At 38.9% G+C, this 19,675-nt stretch overlaps 1 protein-coding gene across 4 annotated transcripts in view; it reads left to right on the forward strand.

Moving 5' to 3' along the window:
• The window catches only part of ZWILCH (zwilch kinetochore protein), a 37,335-nt gene that overhangs the window by 15,838 nt on the left and 1,822 nt on the right, over positions 1–19,675 (forward strand). For 2 of the 4 annotated variants that reach the window (XM_032342968.1, XM_032342967.1), the window contains 11 exons: positions 166–237; positions 4,275–4,368; positions 4,882–4,931; positions 5,566–5,671; positions 6,192–6,271; positions 8,936–9,092; positions 10,065–10,093; positions 11,999–12,135; positions 13,285–13,380; positions 14,830–14,942; positions 18,031–18,145. In XM_032342968.1, the coding sequence (XP_032198859.1) occupies positions 166–237; positions 4,275–4,368; positions 4,882–4,931; positions 5,566–5,671; positions 6,192–6,271; positions 8,936–9,092; positions 10,065–10,093; positions 11,999–12,135; positions 13,285–13,380; positions 14,830–14,942; positions 18,031–18,119 (1,023 nt within the window). In that variant the 3' untranslated portion in view covers positions 18,120–18,145. The remainder of the gene's footprint in view (positions 1–165; positions 238–4,274; positions 4,369–4,881; positions 4,932–5,565; positions 5,672–6,191; positions 6,272–8,935; positions 9,093–10,064; positions 10,094–11,998; positions 12,136–13,284; positions 13,381–14,829; positions 14,943–18,030; positions 18,146–19,675) is intronic. The other 2 variants (XM_032342970.1, XM_032342969.1) reach the window with 2 other exon arrangements.

Raw genomic sequence — 19,675 nt, forward strand, 5'->3', positions numbered from 1 at the left:
TCTGGGGAAGATGTTCTAAATGCAATATTACCTTACTTATTCAGCTCATTAGTGCTTTACGAAATATATTTTTTAATGTGTGGGGAGCTTGAAATGCAAGTAACTGTGACCATTATGCAGAGAAGATGGGATTACTAGTGAAAACTGACTTTGGGAACTTTTTAGAATATTAAAGTGGAATCGGGAGAGCCCAGAGGTCCTTTGAATCATCTTCAGAGAGAACTGAAATTTCTCCTTGTGAGTATCCTTCTGGAATTTGTGATTTGTATTAAATCTTGTGTTTTCATAAGAATATTTGCTAATGTCATTGTTAATTAGTTTTTCAAAATTTTGTTCCAGTTGTTGTGTATTCAGTAGATACTCTTGGCAATTTGGATGATATGATTTTACTGCATGGTAGTTGTCCTTACAATCACAGGGAGCATTAGTTAAGAGCTACACTTCTTCCGCCTTTTTACTGGAGTGTTCAGTTTTTATTCAGATAGTAGGTTCCCCTCTTTACTTGGGTTGGCTGCCAGTTTATCCCAAATGCATGTATAATCTGCTTATTAATAACTGGGAATTTGACTCATGCTAAAGACTAGCATATGTTTCAAGAATTTTATGTCTCAGTGAGTTTTACTCTACTCTACAAATTGAATCTCAAGGGGTGCCTCATTTTAATGCAGTAGAAATTCAGAATGTCCTTGCCTGGGATAAAGAGCCATTTACATTTAGTCATTTGCCCTACTTACTTTTTTTTTTTTTAACAGCTTTGAGATAAATTACATCCCATAAAATTCTCTTGTTTCAAGTACATAATTCAGTGGGTTTTCATATACTTACAGAGTTGTATAACTGTGGTCACATATAATTTCAGAGCATTTTCTTCAGAAGAAACCCCATACCCATTAGCAGTCACCTCCCAAGCCCCCCAGCCCTGCAGCTGCTGGTCTGCTTTTATAGTACTTTGTTCCATTTCATCAGTGAATAGCAGTTCATCACATAGCTATAGCATATCTCGTTCATCCACTCGTCGGCTGATGGGTGTTTCTGTTGTTTCTACTTTTTGACTATTACAAATAATGCTGCCGTGAAGAGTCTTGTATAAGTTTTGTGGGACATACGTTTTCACATCTTTTGGGTGGTGTTCCTGGGGCAGTGTGATAACTGTGTTTCTAAGCTTTGGAGGAACTGCCAAACTCTGTTTTCCAAAGTGGCTATAGATTTTACATTCCTACCAGCAGTGTGTGTTCCAGTTTCTCCATATCCTTGCCAACACTTGGTATTATCTTTTTATTATGATTATTATTAATTTTTATTACCATCCTAGTGGGGATGAGGTGGTATTTGATGGTTTTGACTTGCATTTTCTGGATGGCTTACCGACTTGGAGCTTCTTTTCATGTTCTTATTAGCTCCAACTTCTTTCTTTCTTTAATCTCTTGCCCTGCTTCTGCTCCCACTGATCCCCTAACCCTGGCCTGCTTATTGTACCTGGTCCTGTCATGCTCTCCCATTGTGGTAAGTGCGTCTTGCTCTGCCCGGGGTATCCCTCTTGCACCCTGAGCTCTCTGTGATGTCCTATTCTAGGGTGATTGCACTGGTCCCCCAGAGTGGCTTATGCTGCCTGTGTTTTGTGTTGTGAAAGCTCACTCCTCACACCTCTTGTCAGAGTGTTTATCAAACACAGTGATATGTTTGCTTCTCTGTCTGTCCTTCTAGACCTGAGAGCCAGGTACTCTGTGCCTGTAGCAGCTAGCACAGTACCAAGTATTTCTAATACTTTTACGTCCAATGATTATTTCCCTGTTTGTATAAAACCTGGTATTTTTTTCTCACCTTTCTGTCTGGAAAACTCCTCTTTTAGAACCCTTCCTGTGGACTTCCATCATACTTCTATCCTCATGTTTCTGCCCTTCTCTCTTCAAACCCTGTCATTCACTGATTTGGCTAATGCCTTTATGAGGGAACTCCAGACTCTTCTTCTTTAGGCTGATACCATTCCCCTTCCTTCCCACTTCCACCGAATCATTTCCCAGTTGAGTAGAAGGCTGTTGCCTCAAACAATATTTCCAAAATGAAATTTGAGATTTTCTCCAGGCGAGATCCCCTCAGAAAACCCCCCTCTACCACCATTTCTGTGTGTGGTTCCACTATTCCTTCAGTTTCCCAGGCTAGAAACCTTTCTACTTTAGGTTAGTAGGAACGATTGCTACCACCACACTAACATGGAAGGATTTTTTTCTTTCTGTGCCCTGGTTCTTGGTCACACCACTTAGAAGAATGAAGAGGTAGACAGAGTGGTGGACGGCAAAGCAAAGTTTATGGTACAAAGCTCCCAAAAAGGGAGGGGACCTGAGTTTCTCGGTCAAGGGATTTTTATGGGCTTGTTAGCAGGCTTTTATTCTGACTAACCCTCCCTACGCCTGTCATAGGTTCTGGTTATTGTCCCTGTCACACAAGTATGACAGAGTGGAGGGCTCCTTCCAAGGTAGTGTAAAATCCTTTTTAAAGTGTTTTCCTCTTAAGGCAGGGCCCCTTGTCCCTGCCCCTATCTACTTTCCAACTATCCCTTCATCAGAACTGCCACAACTAGAAGCTGCCACTCTGTGCCAGGGATGTGGTGCTGGAGGTTTTGGTTATTTTGCTGGAAGCATTAGCAGTTGCTATGTGGAAGACCTGATTCAAATACACGTCTGTCATTCAAACTCACGCCTGTCTGTCTGACTTGAAAGTCCATGTTTTGTTAAAACCTCCCTTGTAAATTCACAGAATCTTAGATGTGCCCATGGCCACAATCTCTCCCAAGGTCAGTCCCCTGTATTTTTGTAAATACCTAGGATTTTTTTTTTATTTTTTCCACATCTCCTTTCTTCTCTCCCTCCCTCTCTCTCTAATAAACTGTTCTTTTTTTCCTTTAAGCTTTTTCTCACTGCCCATCTTAGTTAAAGCCCTTATCCCCTGCCTCCTGGACTACTCTAATGGTCATTTATTGTTTCTCAACAGGGACACTATGGGCATTTTAGGCATAACCATTCTTTGTGCTTTGGGACCATTGTACACATTGCAAGATGTTTAGCATCCTTGGCCCCTACCAGACTAAATACTCAAAGTACCCTTGTACCCCCTGTCATTGTGACACCAAAAACTATCTGCACATTTTTCCAAAGACACCCCCCCACCGAGGGGTAGAAATTGATATCACCTCTGTTGAGAAACATTGTACTTTCTCTTTTCCTTAGAATCCATCCTGGGTATTTCTAACACAAATTTTTTTTTTTTTTTTAAGATTTTATTTATTTATTTGACAGGCAGAGATCACAAGTAGGCAGAGAGGCAGACAGAGAGAGAGAGGGGAGAAAGCAGGCTCCCCGCCAAGCAGAGAGCCCGATGTGGGGCTCGATCCCAGGACCCTGAGATCATGACCTGAGCCGAAGGCAGAGGCTTTAACCCACTGAGCCACCCAGGCGCCCCTAACACAAGTTCTTAAGTCCTTGATATGCCATGTTCCTGCCAAAACATCAACGGCTACTGTCTTTCATATGAAATTAAAGAAACAAAACAAAACAAAACAAAAAAACAAGAGCTTTTAAGATCTGTCTGGGGCTTCATTTCTCACTGTTCCCATAGGTGTTTTCTCCACCACGGCGGAACTTCGCCCCACCCTCTCCATCTTGCTCCATGTTCCTTCTCTGCAGCTCCTGCTTCCCACATTTGAGTACTGCTGATGCTTCACATTGTTCCCCTGGCTGTTCCAGTCTCCCTTTCCTTTGGTATAGATATTAAATGTATAGACATATTCATTTAAATTATTTTTATATAAACTTCCATTCGGTTTCACGTTTTTTCTCCCTGATTATTGCACCTGGATTATTGGTCCTTTTTAACCAAAATTACAAGTGTCTTCAGGGCAGGCTCATTAGTTTGGAATCCTCGGTAGCACTGATGCACATGGCATCACCCTTAGAACACTGTCTTCGGTACCAGACTGCCAGGTGTGTGTCTTGGCACGTCAGTAATGTGTGACCTTGAGCAAGTTACTTTACCTCCCTTGGCCTCAGTGAAATGGGAATGATGGTAATATCTGCCTGATAGGGTTTTTGTGAGGATTAAATACCATACTACATATAAAACACTTAGAACTGTTCCTGGCATGTGGTTCATGAATGTTCAAGAAATGTTATAATGATTAATATTAGTATTAAATATATTCCTACTGATGAAGGTTTTTTTTTTCCCTAAGAAAATATTGGATTTCTTTTTTTTTTTTTTTTTTTTTAAATCTCCCTTAGGTTTTGGCTGATGGTTTGCGGACTGGTGTAACTGAATGGCCTGAGCCTCTGGAAGTAAAATCTGCTGTTGAACTTGTGCAGGAATTTCTGAATGGTCTTTGTTTTTCTAACTCACCCTGTGTATATTGTTTATTTTTCTTTGTTGAGAATTTATGCTTTTCTAAATTTAAAAATAAGATGTCTTTCTAGGGTTGGTATTCTTTTTGGTTGGGAAATTTATAAAGCTATGAGGTCTCTCATGGTCAGAGGGACAGATTTGTTCTGAATTACTAACGGTAGAGGTCTAGGTAATTTTTAAGAATAGTACTGAATTTAAATTTTATATACAACAGCTGTATTTAAGACTATAGGAAAAGAGGGATGGAACAGAAACCTTTGAGCACCTACCACGGGCCCAATGTAGTGTGTCAGTGACTTTCACTGTATCTCAGTTCATAACTGCCAGTAGAGAGTCAATTTGCTAAAATCCCTGGTATACTTCTACTGTCCTCATTTACCATTTGAAAACGGGACAGAAAATTATTTAGACAGAAATTATTTAGGACAGAAATTATTTAGAAAGCAGGAAAACAAAATCTAGAGTTAACAAGCTTTTGCTACTTTCTAGACTTAAATAAGCTGGATGGATTTACTGATTCTACAAAAAAAGACACAGAGGTAAGTGACTCTTACCAGTTAGAAATGTGCACTGAAATAGCTTTTAAAATTTGGTCACACGGCTGTCCTTCATGTCGTATTATTTCAAGTGGATCTGGGATAGCTAAGGCAGCATTTTGAGGGTAGTTTTTTGTTGGTCTTTAATGTCAGCACTGGTGATTGTTTTACTTAAGAACTAAGAAATGCATTTGAAGAGAACTAATGTGTATGTATTATTAATTGATCAACTGCAAAAAAGCAGAAATGACTATGTCAATATGCTATAAGATGGTATTATCATACTAATAAGCTGTGAGATGGTTTGTTAATATGCTTTTCCTGGTATCATTAAATTCATCTAAATAGGTTGTCATTTGATGAAACAGGAAAATGGAAACAAATGTCAATTCATTATTTTTGCATCAAAAAAGTCGAATGCTTGCTTTTAGGCATCACACTTGTACAACAATTTTAGGGGTCCCATTTTTCACTGTCACTTGATTTGTATCTTGTCATGAATGAATGAGGTGTAGAAAATTCATTCCCATCTGTGGATCCCCAATTTTCTCAGGACAGCATTTGAAAGCCCACTGGCTTTAAATTATTCCTTTTCTTGTTTGATAAATTGAGTCACTCTCTGACACTGCTATTTCAGACGGTGAAGCATGACAGCGCTGCGGTTGACCGCTCCATTGAGTGTCTCTTCACAGTACGGGGGGATCTGGATTTTGCCGAGCAGCTGTGGTTCAAAATGAGTGGTAGTATGTGTCTGTCATGATTGTGAAATAAAATGTTTCCTGCATTTGTTAGGTTTACTTTTAAGTCTTTGAAGATCATATAGGACTAGTGTACTACTAGTCTTCTATGGAAGGCTGGTTCCTGTTTTATCAAATTCACTCCTAATAATGTATTGGCACATTCTACTCAAGAATTGTCTTAAGAGAAGGCAATTCATAGAGTCTATTCTTTCTCCTGCCTTGAGTATAAATAAGATATAGGTGGCTTTTATGTTACATTTCAAAACCTCCACCTTAGTGACATTATAATTATTAGAAAAAGGGAAAGATATTCCTTAATATTGCACTGTTACCTTGTGACAGTGAACTTACTCTCTTACTTTAGAAATGTGTTTAATCTTTCTTTTTGCCTTTATTTTCTTTCCCCTTTCCCCACCTATAAAATACAGATACTTGTCTTCTATTTGTTTTTCCTTAAGATTGATGATATATTTGATCTGCAGCAGTACCATGAAAGTAATGTTGCACTGACTTGTTTTCCAAGGTGTGATTTCGTATCAAGATTTGGTGAAGTGCTTCACGTTGATCATCCAGAGTCTACAACGTGGTGATATACAGCCGTGGGTAGGTTTAGTAGTGTGTGTTAGAACACTTTTTCAGCGGCATAGCCTGAAGCTTAAGGCATAGGCTTGGGAACACACTGCCTGAATCTGAATCCAGCCCTGTTGCTTTCTTAGCTATGTAAACTTGAGTGGGTTTCTTTACGTACCTATGCCCCAACCTATGCCTCATCTGTACAGTAGGGATAGGAAAAGTACCTGTTGTTTTAGGGCTAAAAATTTTGTTTTTTGTTGAATAGACCCTTTAAATATGATATAGTGTCCTTCCTCATCTCTTATTAGAGTCTTTGGTTTAAAATCTAATTTATCTGATATAGGGATTGCCACTCCAGCTTTTTTTTTTATGTCCATTAGTGTGGTAAATGGTTTTCCACTCCCTCACTTTAAATCTGGAGGTGTCTTTGGGTCTAAAATGAGTCTCTTGCAGATAGCATATCGATGGGTCTTTTTTTTTTTAAATCCAATCTGATGCCCTCTGTCTTTTGACTGGGACTTTTACATACATTCAGGGTAACTATTGAAAGATATGACTTTGAGTGCCAATGTATTGTCTGTAAGGTGACTGTTCCTGTATATTGTCTCTGTTCTTTTCTGGTCTGTGTTACTTTTAGGCTCTCTCTTTGCTTAGAGGACCCCTTTCAGTATTTCTTATAGGCTGGTTTGGTGATTGCAGATTTTTTCAGTTTTTGTTTGTCCTGGAAAAAAAAAATTCATTTTAAGATTTTATTTATTTATTTGAGAGAGAGAGAGCACAAACACAGGGGAATGGCAGAGAGAGAGGGAGAAGTAGGCTCCCTGCCAAGCAGGGAGCCCATTGTGGGGCTCATTCCCAGGACCCTGAGATCATGACCTGAGTTGAAGGCAGACACTTAACCCATTGAGCCACCTGTGCCCCATTCGTGCTAAATAATTTAATTCATGTAATGCAACTAGCACCCAGCTCATAATTAGGTGTTCATTATGTGTAAGATACTAGTACTATCATTGTTGTTGCTATGAATGACCATTCTCATATACTACTGATGAGAGCACAAATTGGGATGTTCTTTATGAAGCAACTGTGGATAATGCATAGAGATCCTCAAAGTGTATCATGCTCGCCCTTTGAATCATTAGTTTTTTTCCTTAGGATCCACCCTAAGCTCATACATAGGAACATATCAAGATTTTATGTATTGGAATAGTCACCACAGCCTCATTTATAGTAGCAAAAAGTTATAAATGACCTAAATTCCCCATTAAAGGACTAAGTAAATAATGATATGGCCACATAATGGCATATGTGATGGTTGCTAAAATGATGCCGGCAGATGATGTGGAAAAATGCTTACAATCTGCAGTAAAAAGAAAGGACTATACATTATTGCATAAAGAAAGTAACTTTTGGAGAGAAAAACGTGGTAATAAATATACCAAAATGTTATAGCAGTTGCCTCTAGTGCTAGGGTTACAAATGAATTTTTCCAACTGCATTCTACATTTCTATACTTTATGGATTTTCCACAATGAACTTGTGCTTTTACAATCAAGAAAAAGCTAAGTTAAGAAAAACCAGAAACCCAAATGATTCCTCATTTCATAGGAATTCTATGAACTAGGGTAGCTGCCAGTTCATAACTGTAAAACTTAGAAACTTCTGTGGGTGAGTGCAAAGATCCACTGCACAGCGAAGGTCTACGAGTGCTGTCCCTCACTGGGCGGTGGCGACTGTAGACAGTATGACCTCTGCTGTAGAGGTTTTCTCACGTGACTTCTGTGTTTGTGAGATGTTTGCAAGTATATCCCTGCCATGTGAAATGAGTGCAAACAGCACAGAAATCGTTTTTACTGAAACAAGGGAAATGCCAGAGACTATGATGGAGATTAGAGAAAATAGATGTCAGTGAGAAAATGTCCAGTATTTCAGGTATCTTTAAAACGAAGTGTTGGGGCACCTGGGTGGCTTAGACAGTTAAACGTCTGCCTTCAGCTCAGGTCATGACCCCAGGGTCCTGGGATCGAGTCCCACATCGGGCTCCCTGCTCACTGGAGAGCCTGCTTCTTCTGGTTGCGCGCTCTCTCTCGTTGACAAATAAAATCTTTAAAAAAAAAACAAACACACACACACAAAACCTTTAAAACGAAGTGTTTAGTATTTGGTACCTGCTTTACCTCTGTTCGTTCACAGCTTTTGATTTGCAGATGATCTAGTTAGTGTGTTAATATTGTAGCCGAGGAGCTCCTTCTGACACGGAGACCAACGAGGGAGGAAGTTGTCCTGAAGTAGCAGGTGTTCTGTGCAGAGGAAGATGTTCAGTGTTGGGAAGGATGCCCAGGAGCACTTAATCAGCTAGGAGAAAAGAAGTCCTAGTTACAAAGCGTCAGAGGACCAACCCTGTCTTCTTGGTGGAATTGTATCTGGGGGTGATCAGTTGAACCTCTTCATAGTTGCTTTGGGCTAAAGCAAATCATATAGGAATGACCCTTCAGGAACAGACATGTTTATAACTTAGGGCTTTTTATTCAAACAGTTTATGGTATCAAGAGATGGAAAATCCTTATCATTTTCAGCTTGTAGCTAATGAAGTTTGCTTCTCTTTTGTTTATTGGATTTGTTTGTTTTTACTTGTGTTTTTTTATATATATATATATATATATATATATTTTTTTTTTTTTTTTAAATTTCTAGCTCCACAGCGGGAGTAACAGTTTACTAAGTAAGCTTATCCATCAGTCTTATCATGGAACCATGGACTCAGTTGCTCTCAGTGGGACTGTTCCAGTCAAGATGCTTTTGGAAATTGGTCTGGATAAACTAAAGAAAGATTATATCAGTTTTTTCATAGGTGAGTCCCTTTCCCAGCTTTTAAAAAATTAAAAAGTACTTCACAGTCTTCAGCCAGAGTCATTCTCAGATGTTCTCTTTCTACTTGGCCCTGTCATTTATAGCCCTGGCTTTCACTCTGGTTCACTGTGAAATCAGCACTTCTGTTTTCTGGCACTTAATTTCCTTCTTGATAAAGATACTTGATTAAGGGCACGTGGGTGGCTCAGTTGGTTAAGCAACTGCCTTTGGCTCAGGTCATGATCCTGGAATCCAGGATCGAATTCTACATCAGGCTCCTTGCTCGGCAGGGAATCTGCTTTCCCACTGACCTCTCTCCTCTCATGTTTTCTCTCTCTCATGCTCTCTCTCTCTCTTTCAAATAAATAAATAAAAACTTTTTAAAAAAGGATACTTGATTAAATAGCACTCTAGTTTTTGTTTGCTTGTGTTTTCAATTCAAACATTTTGAGATCCTAGAAGGTTGGTGTAGTAAATAAAAAAATCTTTTTGTGGGATGCTGTTTTAATACCCAGCACTTGGTTGTTTTTATTAGAGGCAAGCTGTGATGGTTCTAGAATAGTGTTAATATATATTTATGGTGTAACATGCCATAAAATTTGGCTATTTCTGAGGAACTATTTAACTTGAGCATCCCTTTTATATATGAACTCTGAAAAATTTTACTTAGGGGGTGCCTGTGTGGCTCAGTGGGTTAAGCCACTGCCTTCGGCTCAGGTCATAATCTCAGGGTCCTGGGATCGAGCCCCACATTGGGCTCCCTGCTCAGCGGGAAGCCTGCTTCCTCCTCTCTCTCTGCCTCCCTCTCTGCCTACTTGTGGTCTCTCTCTCTCTCTCTCTCTCTCTCTCTGTGTCAAATAAATAAATAAATAAATGAAATCTTGAAATTTTTTTTTTTTTTTAACTCAGGTTCCTTAGCAGCTAATAGACAATATCTGAAGCTTATTTGCATTTATGTGTTTTTTCTTACTAGGTCAGGAACTTGCATCCTTGAATCACTTGGTGAGTTGTTTTTTTTTTTTTTATTCTAAAGTTGGTTTTTCTTTTATTCGTTTTACCTATAGATACTAAATACCTATTCTGTGCCAGCTTCTGTCTTAGGACCTAGGAAACAGATAAGTATAAAAATAAATAAATAACAGATAAAGTACTCTTTATTTTCATGAATACCCCCTAGCAATTTCATTTGCCTGTTTTTATTTTAATATGGTTTGACTCCAGACTTTTGACACAATAGTCCTTAAACTTGGAGAATCTTCTTTAAGACTTACTGAATTATTAATTCCTGGGCCCTAGTGACTCCATAGACCTGGGGCTCAAGAATATGTCTTTTTAAACAAGTCCTCTCTTATTTCAAATGATTCTGATGCTTTTTCCTTACTGTATTTGTTTTCTATTACTGCATAACAAATTCCAGTAGTCCCCACCTACCTAAGGGGGACTACCATGGATAGTACTAAATACTATGTATACTGTGTCATTTCCTATACACTCACCTATCCTAAAGTTTAGGCACAATCAGAGATTAACAGCAATGACTAAAAATAGAACAATTATAATAATATAATGTAATAAAAGTTATGTGGTGTGGTCTCTGTCTTTCTCAAAATATGTTACTGCACTCACCCATCTTGTGATGTGGGATGATAAAATGCTGATGAGATTGAGTGAGGTGAATGATGTAGGTGTTATGACCTAGTGTTAGACCACTATTGACCTTTCAGGAGGACTGAAACCGTGGAAAGTGAAAACTTGGATAAGGGGGGTACTCCTGGAGTACAAACTGAGAAGTGTAAATGAACACAGCTATATTAGATCACAGTTTCCAGGGGTTGGACACTGGGCACATTTTAGCTGGATCTTCTGCTTGGAGTTTCACAAAGCTGAAATCAAGGTGTCAGCCATCTCCTTGACTAGGGAAAAATATTCTTCTAAATTTTCTCATTTGTTGTTGGCAGAATTCATTTCCTTGTGGTCTGATAACGAAGGTTCCCATTTTTTTGCTAGCTGTTGACCCAGAGCCAGTCTCAGGTCTTAGAGGTTGCTCATGCGTCCTTGCCATGTGGCCTTCTCCACAACATGGTGGGCAGTTTGTTTCTTCAGAGCCAACAGGAGAGCATCTCTAATGCGTCACCTTCTCTTAAAAGGCTCACCTGATTAGGTAGATCATAGTGATGACCAGGTAATAATCTCCCTTTAGATTAATTCAAAGTCAGTCATTTAGTAACCTTATCATGGATGTAACATCCCATCATATTCACAAGTTCTGGCCTCACTGTAGGGGAAGGGATTATATAAGATATGTACTTCAGGCAGTGGGAATCTTGGGGGCCATCATAGACTTCCACTTTCCGTATTTACCATGGAGTACTCCCTTAGGATCTTTTCTCAAAAATAGGATGAGGTCTGAGCATTTGATGATGCTTGACATATATTGCCAAGTTTTTTTTTTTTAAACTGGTTGTACCAGTTTGCCAATAATAGATGAGTGGAAGCTTATCAACACACTTGATTAATCTCTTGGTACTGTTACCTATTTTTAGAGGTGGACAGTTCTGTACACCTGGCAAAGGTATTGAAGTTAAGAATTATCTTGTGGATTTGCGAGTCACTCCAACTGGAGAGTTCGGAGGGTGGTATTAGTTACCCACTCAGGCCTCTGTGGTAAGGCAGTTCTTGGATTTGATTTGACCAGAGAACGTAATGGTTTGTTGGGAACATTCTCAGTAACGACTTCACTTATGGTTTAGTCTAAAGAATAATATTGAAAGGTGGCACATTCTCTGGCTGCCTCCAGTTTTTTTCCCTAAATCAAGCATAGTTAAGGTTTAGCAAGCATAGCAATCTTTGTAAAGATTGTTCTCATTCTTTAACTTCTTATTTTGCTTGTACTGTTTTTTATTCCAGGAATATTTCATTACTCCATCAGTAGATATACAAGAACAGGTGTATCGTGTTCAAAAACTCCACCATATTCTAGAAATATTAGTCAGTTGCATGCTTTTCATTAAGCCCCAACATGAGCTCCTCTTTGCTTTAACACAGTAAGTATTGCTCTCTTGGTCCTGTCACATACACATGAATTCTCTTGTGAAACAGCTGGAGCCAAAATGTGTGCAGTTTTTATTATCAGTTCGGCTAGACTCTGTACAGCCTGTCTCCACAGCAGAATGGTTCTGGTCCCAGTTGGAGGAAGGGAAAGGCTCTGGATTCAGAAGGACTCGGGTTCAACACTTGGCCTAGCACTTTCTGCCTTCCTGGGGAAGTTTCCTCTTGTTGCATCTTGTTTTCTCATCTAGAAACAGGAACCAATAACCTTATGTGTTTGTTGTTGGGGTTAAATGATGGCATGTGTATAAGAACCCAGCACCTAAAAGGTGCTTCATGACTACTTCCTTCTCTTTTCTTTCTGTCCTTAATACATTGTGGCCAAACTAAGCATTGCTAGATCTCCATACGGTACTTGAGTGGAACCAACTGTTATTACCAGACCTCTGTCAATAGCACTGCTGTAATTTTAGAGATTCCACTGATGAGTTTGACTATAAACAGCTTGGAATGATCCTCTTACGTGGGTTGCTGGCGTCTTATGTGTATTTGAAGCCTCAGATTGGAAATGAGTGAACCATCTGGTGGAAGGGCTGGCTTTTTCCCTGGGCCTTTCCCAAAACCAGAATTTGTCTCAGTTGTACAGGGAAAAGTTTGAAATTGTTGTTGTTTACAGACTCTAAAAGATTTATTGTCATTAAAGATGAAGAGTGTAAATGAGTTAACTCTTTAATTCTCTAGAGTTTGAAAACCATGGAGGCTATCATTGTCTTTCTTTTGCTTCTTTTTGCTTTTCTTTCTCTGATACCTTTCTTCCCCTCTCATGCCTTTACTTTGGCTCAACTTGAATATATTTTACATTGTGAGAAATATGTCTTCTTTTGATTTAAAAATTTTTTAGAAAATTGAATGAGATTTGCTTTCAGAATCAAAAACAACCCAACTTTTGTGTAAGGGGGAGGGGGCATTTTTTGTTTACTTTTGTGGCCCTGAAATTATTCTTTTGTTATTATTTTGGTTAGTGGTCCTACATGAAATGTTTCCCTTAAGAGCTTTAGATTATCAGAAAGCCTTTATCTCCAGGGGGCACTTTTTTCCCCCAAAAGATGTCCTTTTTTGGGTTTGTTTTTGTTTGTTTGTTTTAGGTCCTGCATAAAATATTACAAACAAAATCCTCTTGATGAACAACACATTTTTCAGCTACCAGTCAGACCAACTGCTGTAAAAAGCTTATATCAAAGGTCAGCAATTTAATAATTAAATTATACTTTAAGGTGGGGGGCGGTGTGGGTGGCCGTCTGCCTTCTGCTCAGGTTGTGATCTCGTGGTCCTGGGATCAAGCCCTGTGTCTGGCTCCCCACTCAGTGTGGAGTTTGCTTCTTTCTTTCCCTCTTCTTCTGCCCCCCCCCCCCACTTGTGCATGCTCACTCTCTTGCTCTCTCTCTCTCTCAAATAAATAAATAAACTCTTTAAAAAAAAAAAAGTTACACTCTAAGCCTGGCTATAATTCTTGGTCAATTTCTGTGTCCTTTCCCTGGGGAATCTTACGACTAAGAGCTGCTTTACCTCCAAAACCTTAATCCTTTCTCTCCTGCTTTTTGACTATCATCTGAAAGGAGTTCCCCCTCTTTCTTCTCCCAGTCCTTTCTTTTGTCTTTTCTCTTCCTTCCTGTGGGCCTCTAGTCTTCATTTTTCTCTCAATCTGTAATTCCTTCACAGTATAGGGCAGAAAATGTAGCCAGAAAGGAAATGACAGATTGGGAAGGAAGTGATAAGGGTATTGATGACAAAGTAAAGGGTATGGCTGTGGGAGTGAGAGGATTTGGGATTGGGGAGGTATGGGGACCGTGACACTATAAAGTTACAGACTGGCCATCCACATAGACTCTGAGGTTGCCTCCAATGATGGTCTCCCGAGCTCTTCCCTCTGCATGCAGTGTACTTAAAATTTCTCTTCTACTGAAGTCATTCTGATTATACCCTTCCTTGGTTTGGTTCCTTCTCAGCCAAACTCGGTCATTCCTTGAAACTGCTCTGACAGAGGTCTCCAGTGGCCTCCTAATTGCCAAATCCAGTGGACAATTTTCCAATGAAAGAGTGTGTTTTAGCTCCTTTAGTCATTAGCTGGCCCACCAATTCTTTTCTCCTTATAAGTAAGCACTTACAAGGCTGTTTGGCATTTAAAACTATTCCTTTCTTGGACCTATCCCCTCACTTCACTTCTGTGACATAGCTTTTGTCTTAATTTTAATTCTATCTCTCTGGCCCACCTCCAAGACTGAGAGTAGATCTCTTTTCATGTTCCTCCTCTGCCTGCTTCTCATATGGGTTTTCACCAGAACTCCACCTTCTGCCTCTTTTTCTTATTTTCCATCTTCCCTGGTTGATTGTATTCATACTTAAGGCCTTGCTTCCTCTGTGCTAATGATGATTCATAACTCATGTCTCTGTCTCCTGAGCTTCGAGTCATGTTTCTAGATGCCTGTTAGATGTGAATGCCCAACATCAATGTCCTGTAGGTAATTCTTACTCAAAACCCATAATTTAGAATTGTGGCCTACTCGTTTCTTCTTCCTCCGTGCCTCTGACATCCAGGATTTCACTCATGAGTGGGGAGGGAGGGAAGGAGGGAGGGAGGAAATAACTAACTGGGCTTTTTATCCCCCTTTGATGTTTTCTTCTTTCCTTAGTGAGAAGCCACAGAAATGGAAAGTGGAAATAAGTGGTGGTCAGAAGAAGGTGAAAACAGTTTGGCAGCTGAGTGACAGCATACCGGTAGACCATCTGAGTTTCCACAAACCTGGTAAAGATGGTTTGTCATCTGTTCAGATAAATTGTTCTAATAGAAGTGAAATCGAATCTTTACTGGCATAGTATGATAGCTCTTACGCTGTTTTAAATAATTTTCCTGAACTCTAAGTGTATAACGTATTTATTCTGGAAAAAAAACCCTGGAAGAGGTATCCTGCATAGAGGAACCTTTATTAAAAGAGGTTGAGCAGTAGGGATACAGGGCGTAAAAGTAGATTATGAGGTTGAAATGCCAGCTCATTCTTCTTTGCACTCTTTCATGATGGTATTTCTGCCCTAATATCTTCTCTGGGGAGGCTGGAAGAGGGTTGCTATTTCTAATGTTCTATCAAAGATGGTCCACATCAGTCAGAGAATGTGTGTGAGCCCCTGGTATGATATGCTGGCTCCAAGTATTTTTACTTCGGCAAGTACCCGTAAAACTGTTATCTTCATATGTGTGGATTGCATGGTGCTGTCCTCTCATTTTGTACATCTTAAATGGCTGCATTTCAGATATTGCAATGATTGTCCAAAATCAAATCTGATAGTTGGTTCTTTTTTAAAAGATTTTATTTATTTATTCGAGAAAGAGGCAGTGAGAGAGCATGAGAAAGGAGAAGGTCAGAGGGAGAAGCAGACTCCCTGAGGAGCTGGGAGCCCGAAGCAGGCCTCTGTCCTGGGACTCCAGGATCATGACCTGAGCCGAAGGCTGTTGCCCAACCATCTGTGCCACCCGGGTGCCCCAAATCTGATAATTTTAAGACAGAATCTGAAAAGATTTCGAAAAGCTTATACTCAACCACTGCTGGTTGTTGAACTGCAGAACTATACAAATAGTTCTGTTTTAAAGATTGATACCTTGCAAAATTATTTCCAGAAAATGTTTGTTTTTCTCCCTGAAATATGTTTTGATTCAAGCATAATGGAAACTTCTCTCAGCTAGAATGGAAACTTCTCAATTCGTATGGCTGAATGGTAAAAGTCCTAAAGAAACTGAAAAATTTTCCTAAGAACCATCAGCTAAAGTCCTGCTGTCTTTTCAAAGTGTGATATGAAACCTGGAAGGTATAAAGCTTGAAAATCAACCATAGAAAACTAAAAAAATTTCTGCATGACAAAAAAATACCAGAGACAAAACAACAAGCGATAAACTAGGAAAATCAACTTGCAGCTCATGTTCAGAAAAGGGACAAAATTGCCTAGTATATAAAGAACTTCTAAATCAGTAAGAAAAATATATTAATAACTCAGAAAAATGGTCAGGTAACTTGAACAGTTTAGCAAAGAGGATATTCAAATGTCATCTTCAAGATAAAAGGTGCTCAGCCCCACCTATAGTAAGAGAAATGCACATTTACATTCCAAGGACACCATCTTTTACCTGTCAGATTAGCAAAGATCAAAGAGTTTGGTGTCACAGTACGGTCAGGATGTGAGCCAGGTGGCGGCCTCACACATTGCCAGTTGAAGTGTAAGGTTGCACCGCTCCTGTGGAGAGCGATATCCACCAAAATTTAAAATACATTTTGTAGGGGCATCTGGGTGGCTCAGTGGGTTAAAGCCTCTGCCTTCGGCTCAGGTCATGATCCCTGGGTCCTGGGATCGAGTCCCACATTGGGCTCCTTGCTCCGCAGGGAGCTGCTTCTCCCTCTGACTCTGCCTGCCACTCTGTCTGCCTGTGCTCGCTCTCTGACAAATAAATAAATAAAAATCTAAAAAAAAAAAAAAAGAATCTCTGGAGCTAGTACGTGAACATCAGTGATTTTTAACGTTGTCCAGGGGATTTTTTTGGGCAACTAGTTTGAGAACCACCAATTTTAGCATTTTGTTTCTCTACATATGTTGTTCCAGGTTGGTTTGTTTTTGAAAAAGACCTCTTTTTTATGATAAAAAATAAAGTTTTAAAGCTATGAACATATGTGAAATATTTTTGGAAAATGCTGTTTTAATATCACATAAAAATCAAACCTGTTTATGAGGAAATTCATACAAGATTAAACACCTTTTTTCAATGATGCTGAATAAGTGAAATAGATTGAACATATCTTCTAGAGTCTTTGATGCAGATTACTTCAAAAAAGAGTGAAAATTACCTTGGTTAGAGTTAAAATAATTCATTGATTCATTATTCCAATGACTCTGCCTATGAAAACAAGGAATTAAAAAAAAATTAAGAATTCTTATGAAATCATATATTTCTGTGCTTGGAAAAGCACTCATTACTCCATTTTGGCTATAACTTTATATTATGTTCTTGGTGTTTATCTAGAAATTTATTCAGTCACCTCCAGCCCAAAGCAAGACCCACTGGTGAAGGAGGCCCTCATTTGTAAGCATCATGGGCTATGCAAAGACCCAGTTTTAAATATTAAAGCCCAGCCATGATTTATTTTTGCCAAACATCATACGCATTTCAGAGGTTAGACTTTCTGCCGCATTGGACTGAAGACTTAGGTCAACTACTAGCTTTTCAAGATATCTAATGTGATACTGTTTAGTAAAAGATTGAGATCAAAAACAGGAAGACTTGAGAAGTGATGTCATGGGGAAGAGAGTAATGATTTGGAGCGAACAGAGGAGAACAGTATCTGGGAGAGTGCTGCTTGCCCGGGCCTCTCCGCAAATGATTATTGAGAATAGTGAGAAATGTGGAAACCAAAATGTTGGCCCACAAGAATGGGGCCATAATCTCATCTAAATCTTAATTGTACCACTTATTTTTTTAAATACTACCGTCTTCAGATGAAAAAATGCGTATGTGTCTGGCCTTAAGACCAGAAATCCCAAGTAGAAATTGTTTTCTGAAATATGTGTTAAGATTGGAAAAAGAGTTTAACCACAGTGGATGAGGCAGAAAGATGAAGCAGTACGTTCCCAAATCAAAATACAGGATTAAAAAAATATCTGCCTTGTATTTCCTTCAATCACGTTTTCAGTGCATCTCAAAGGGTTTGAATCATCCCTGCTGGTTTTTGTCTCATAAATTCAAAGTAGAAGACACATGTCATTCAGATTACTTCTTGATTATTATAACATTGAGCAGTAGAAAGTAGAAAGGCCAGCAGGCTGAAGCAGTTCTGATTTCTGTCTGGTTACAGATGTTTCTGAATTGACATTGAACAGTAGCCTGGAAGAAAGGATGTCCTTTACTAACCTGGTTACCTGCAGCCAGGTGCATTTCAAATGAAGTCTGCTGAAGGAGTCCTCTGTAAGGTACTATGTCCGCTTTGTGTTCCCCCCAAATACTTTGTAATGTATAAGTAGCTTATGTTTCAGTTTTTTTTATAACAGAAATGTTGATTTAGTCCATTTGGAATATGGATTATTTTTCAGTAATCCTGCAAGAGGCTTACCAGATGCTATTGAGCAACTCAAGTCTGTAATTTCCTTTCTGCTTTCTGTAGTCAACTGAATAGGTCAGGTTAATCCTAAAACCAGAGAAATAAAAACAATTTTTTGAGTGGTAATATCTTTGCATTTTAAATCTGTATATGTGGTAGAGAGTTTGATTTCAAAAATGATAGGAGAGAAAAACCCTGAACGAGCCTGTCAGTTTGACATTGAAAGCCAAGTTCTGTTAAAAATAATTTTACCCAGCACTCCCCTATTTTATGGCAGCATTATCGACTATAGCCAAAGCATGGAAAGAGCTCAAGTGTCCATCGACTGATGGATGGTTAAAGAAGATATGATATCTATATATAATAGATCATTACTCAGCTATCAAAAACAATGAATTCTTGGCATTTGCAATGACGTGGATGGAGCTAGATTATGTTATGCTAAGTGAAATCCATCAGTCAGAGAAAGACAAGTGCCATATGATTTTACTCCTACGTGGAATTTAAGAACAAAAACGGATGAGCATATGGGGTGGGGGAAAATAGAGAGAGGGAAGCAAACCAGGAGAGACTCTTAACATTAGAGAACAAACTGAGATTGATGGAGGGAGTTGCGTCGGGGGTGGGCTAGATGGGTGATGGGCATTAAGGAGGACACTTGTTTTGTTGAGCACAGGGTGTTATATGTAAGTGATGAGTCACCAGATTTTACCCCTGAAACCAATATTGCACTGTGTGTTAATTAAGTAGAACTTAAATAAAATTTTAAAAAGAACAAAACAGTTTTACCCCAGCCCGATTGTAGCACTAAAGCCCCAGATGTAAATACCATTTTTTAAAATGTTTGAGACAGTATTAACCAAGAGAATGAATGCGATAGCATTTTCTACTGTCTTACTGTTTTTGTGTTTTAGAAACAGTAGAATCAGGTAATGAATAAAATGCTTAATATCATTCTTTCTTAAGCCATGTTTGAACCCCAAATAAATAGATGTTATTTAACTTCTGCATTTTAGCATAATTAAAGAATAAAATGGACATTTATTTAAAAACCCTGAATATATAATTACAGAAAAGAGATTAAATATATTTCTTTGAGATATTTCACTGAGGTTAATTGAGTTTAGCGTAAGAAAATTTATCTCAGGAAAGTATACGTGTTCACTTACTTGGTACCCACCTAATGCATTTTCCTAGTTGCTCGATAGAATTTAGAACCTGAAGGGATTGTTATCTGTAGATGAATGACTGTGTCCATTGTGTGTAGGACAGTGCTAGGTTGACAGTTATTTTCACATTAAAGTAATGTTTCTGGAGAGATTTTTATTTTTATTTATTTTTTTTAAAGATTTATTCATTTGAGAGAGAGCATGAGCAGGGCGAGGGGCAGAGGAAGAGGGAA

Source organism: Mustela erminea, chromosome 5 (assembly GCF_009829155.1).
Source record: "Mustela erminea isolate mMusErm1 chromosome 5, mMusErm1.Pri, whole genome shotgun sequence".
Taxonomy (NCBI): Eukaryota; Metazoa; Chordata; class Mammalia; order Carnivora; family Mustelidae; genus Mustela; species Mustela erminea.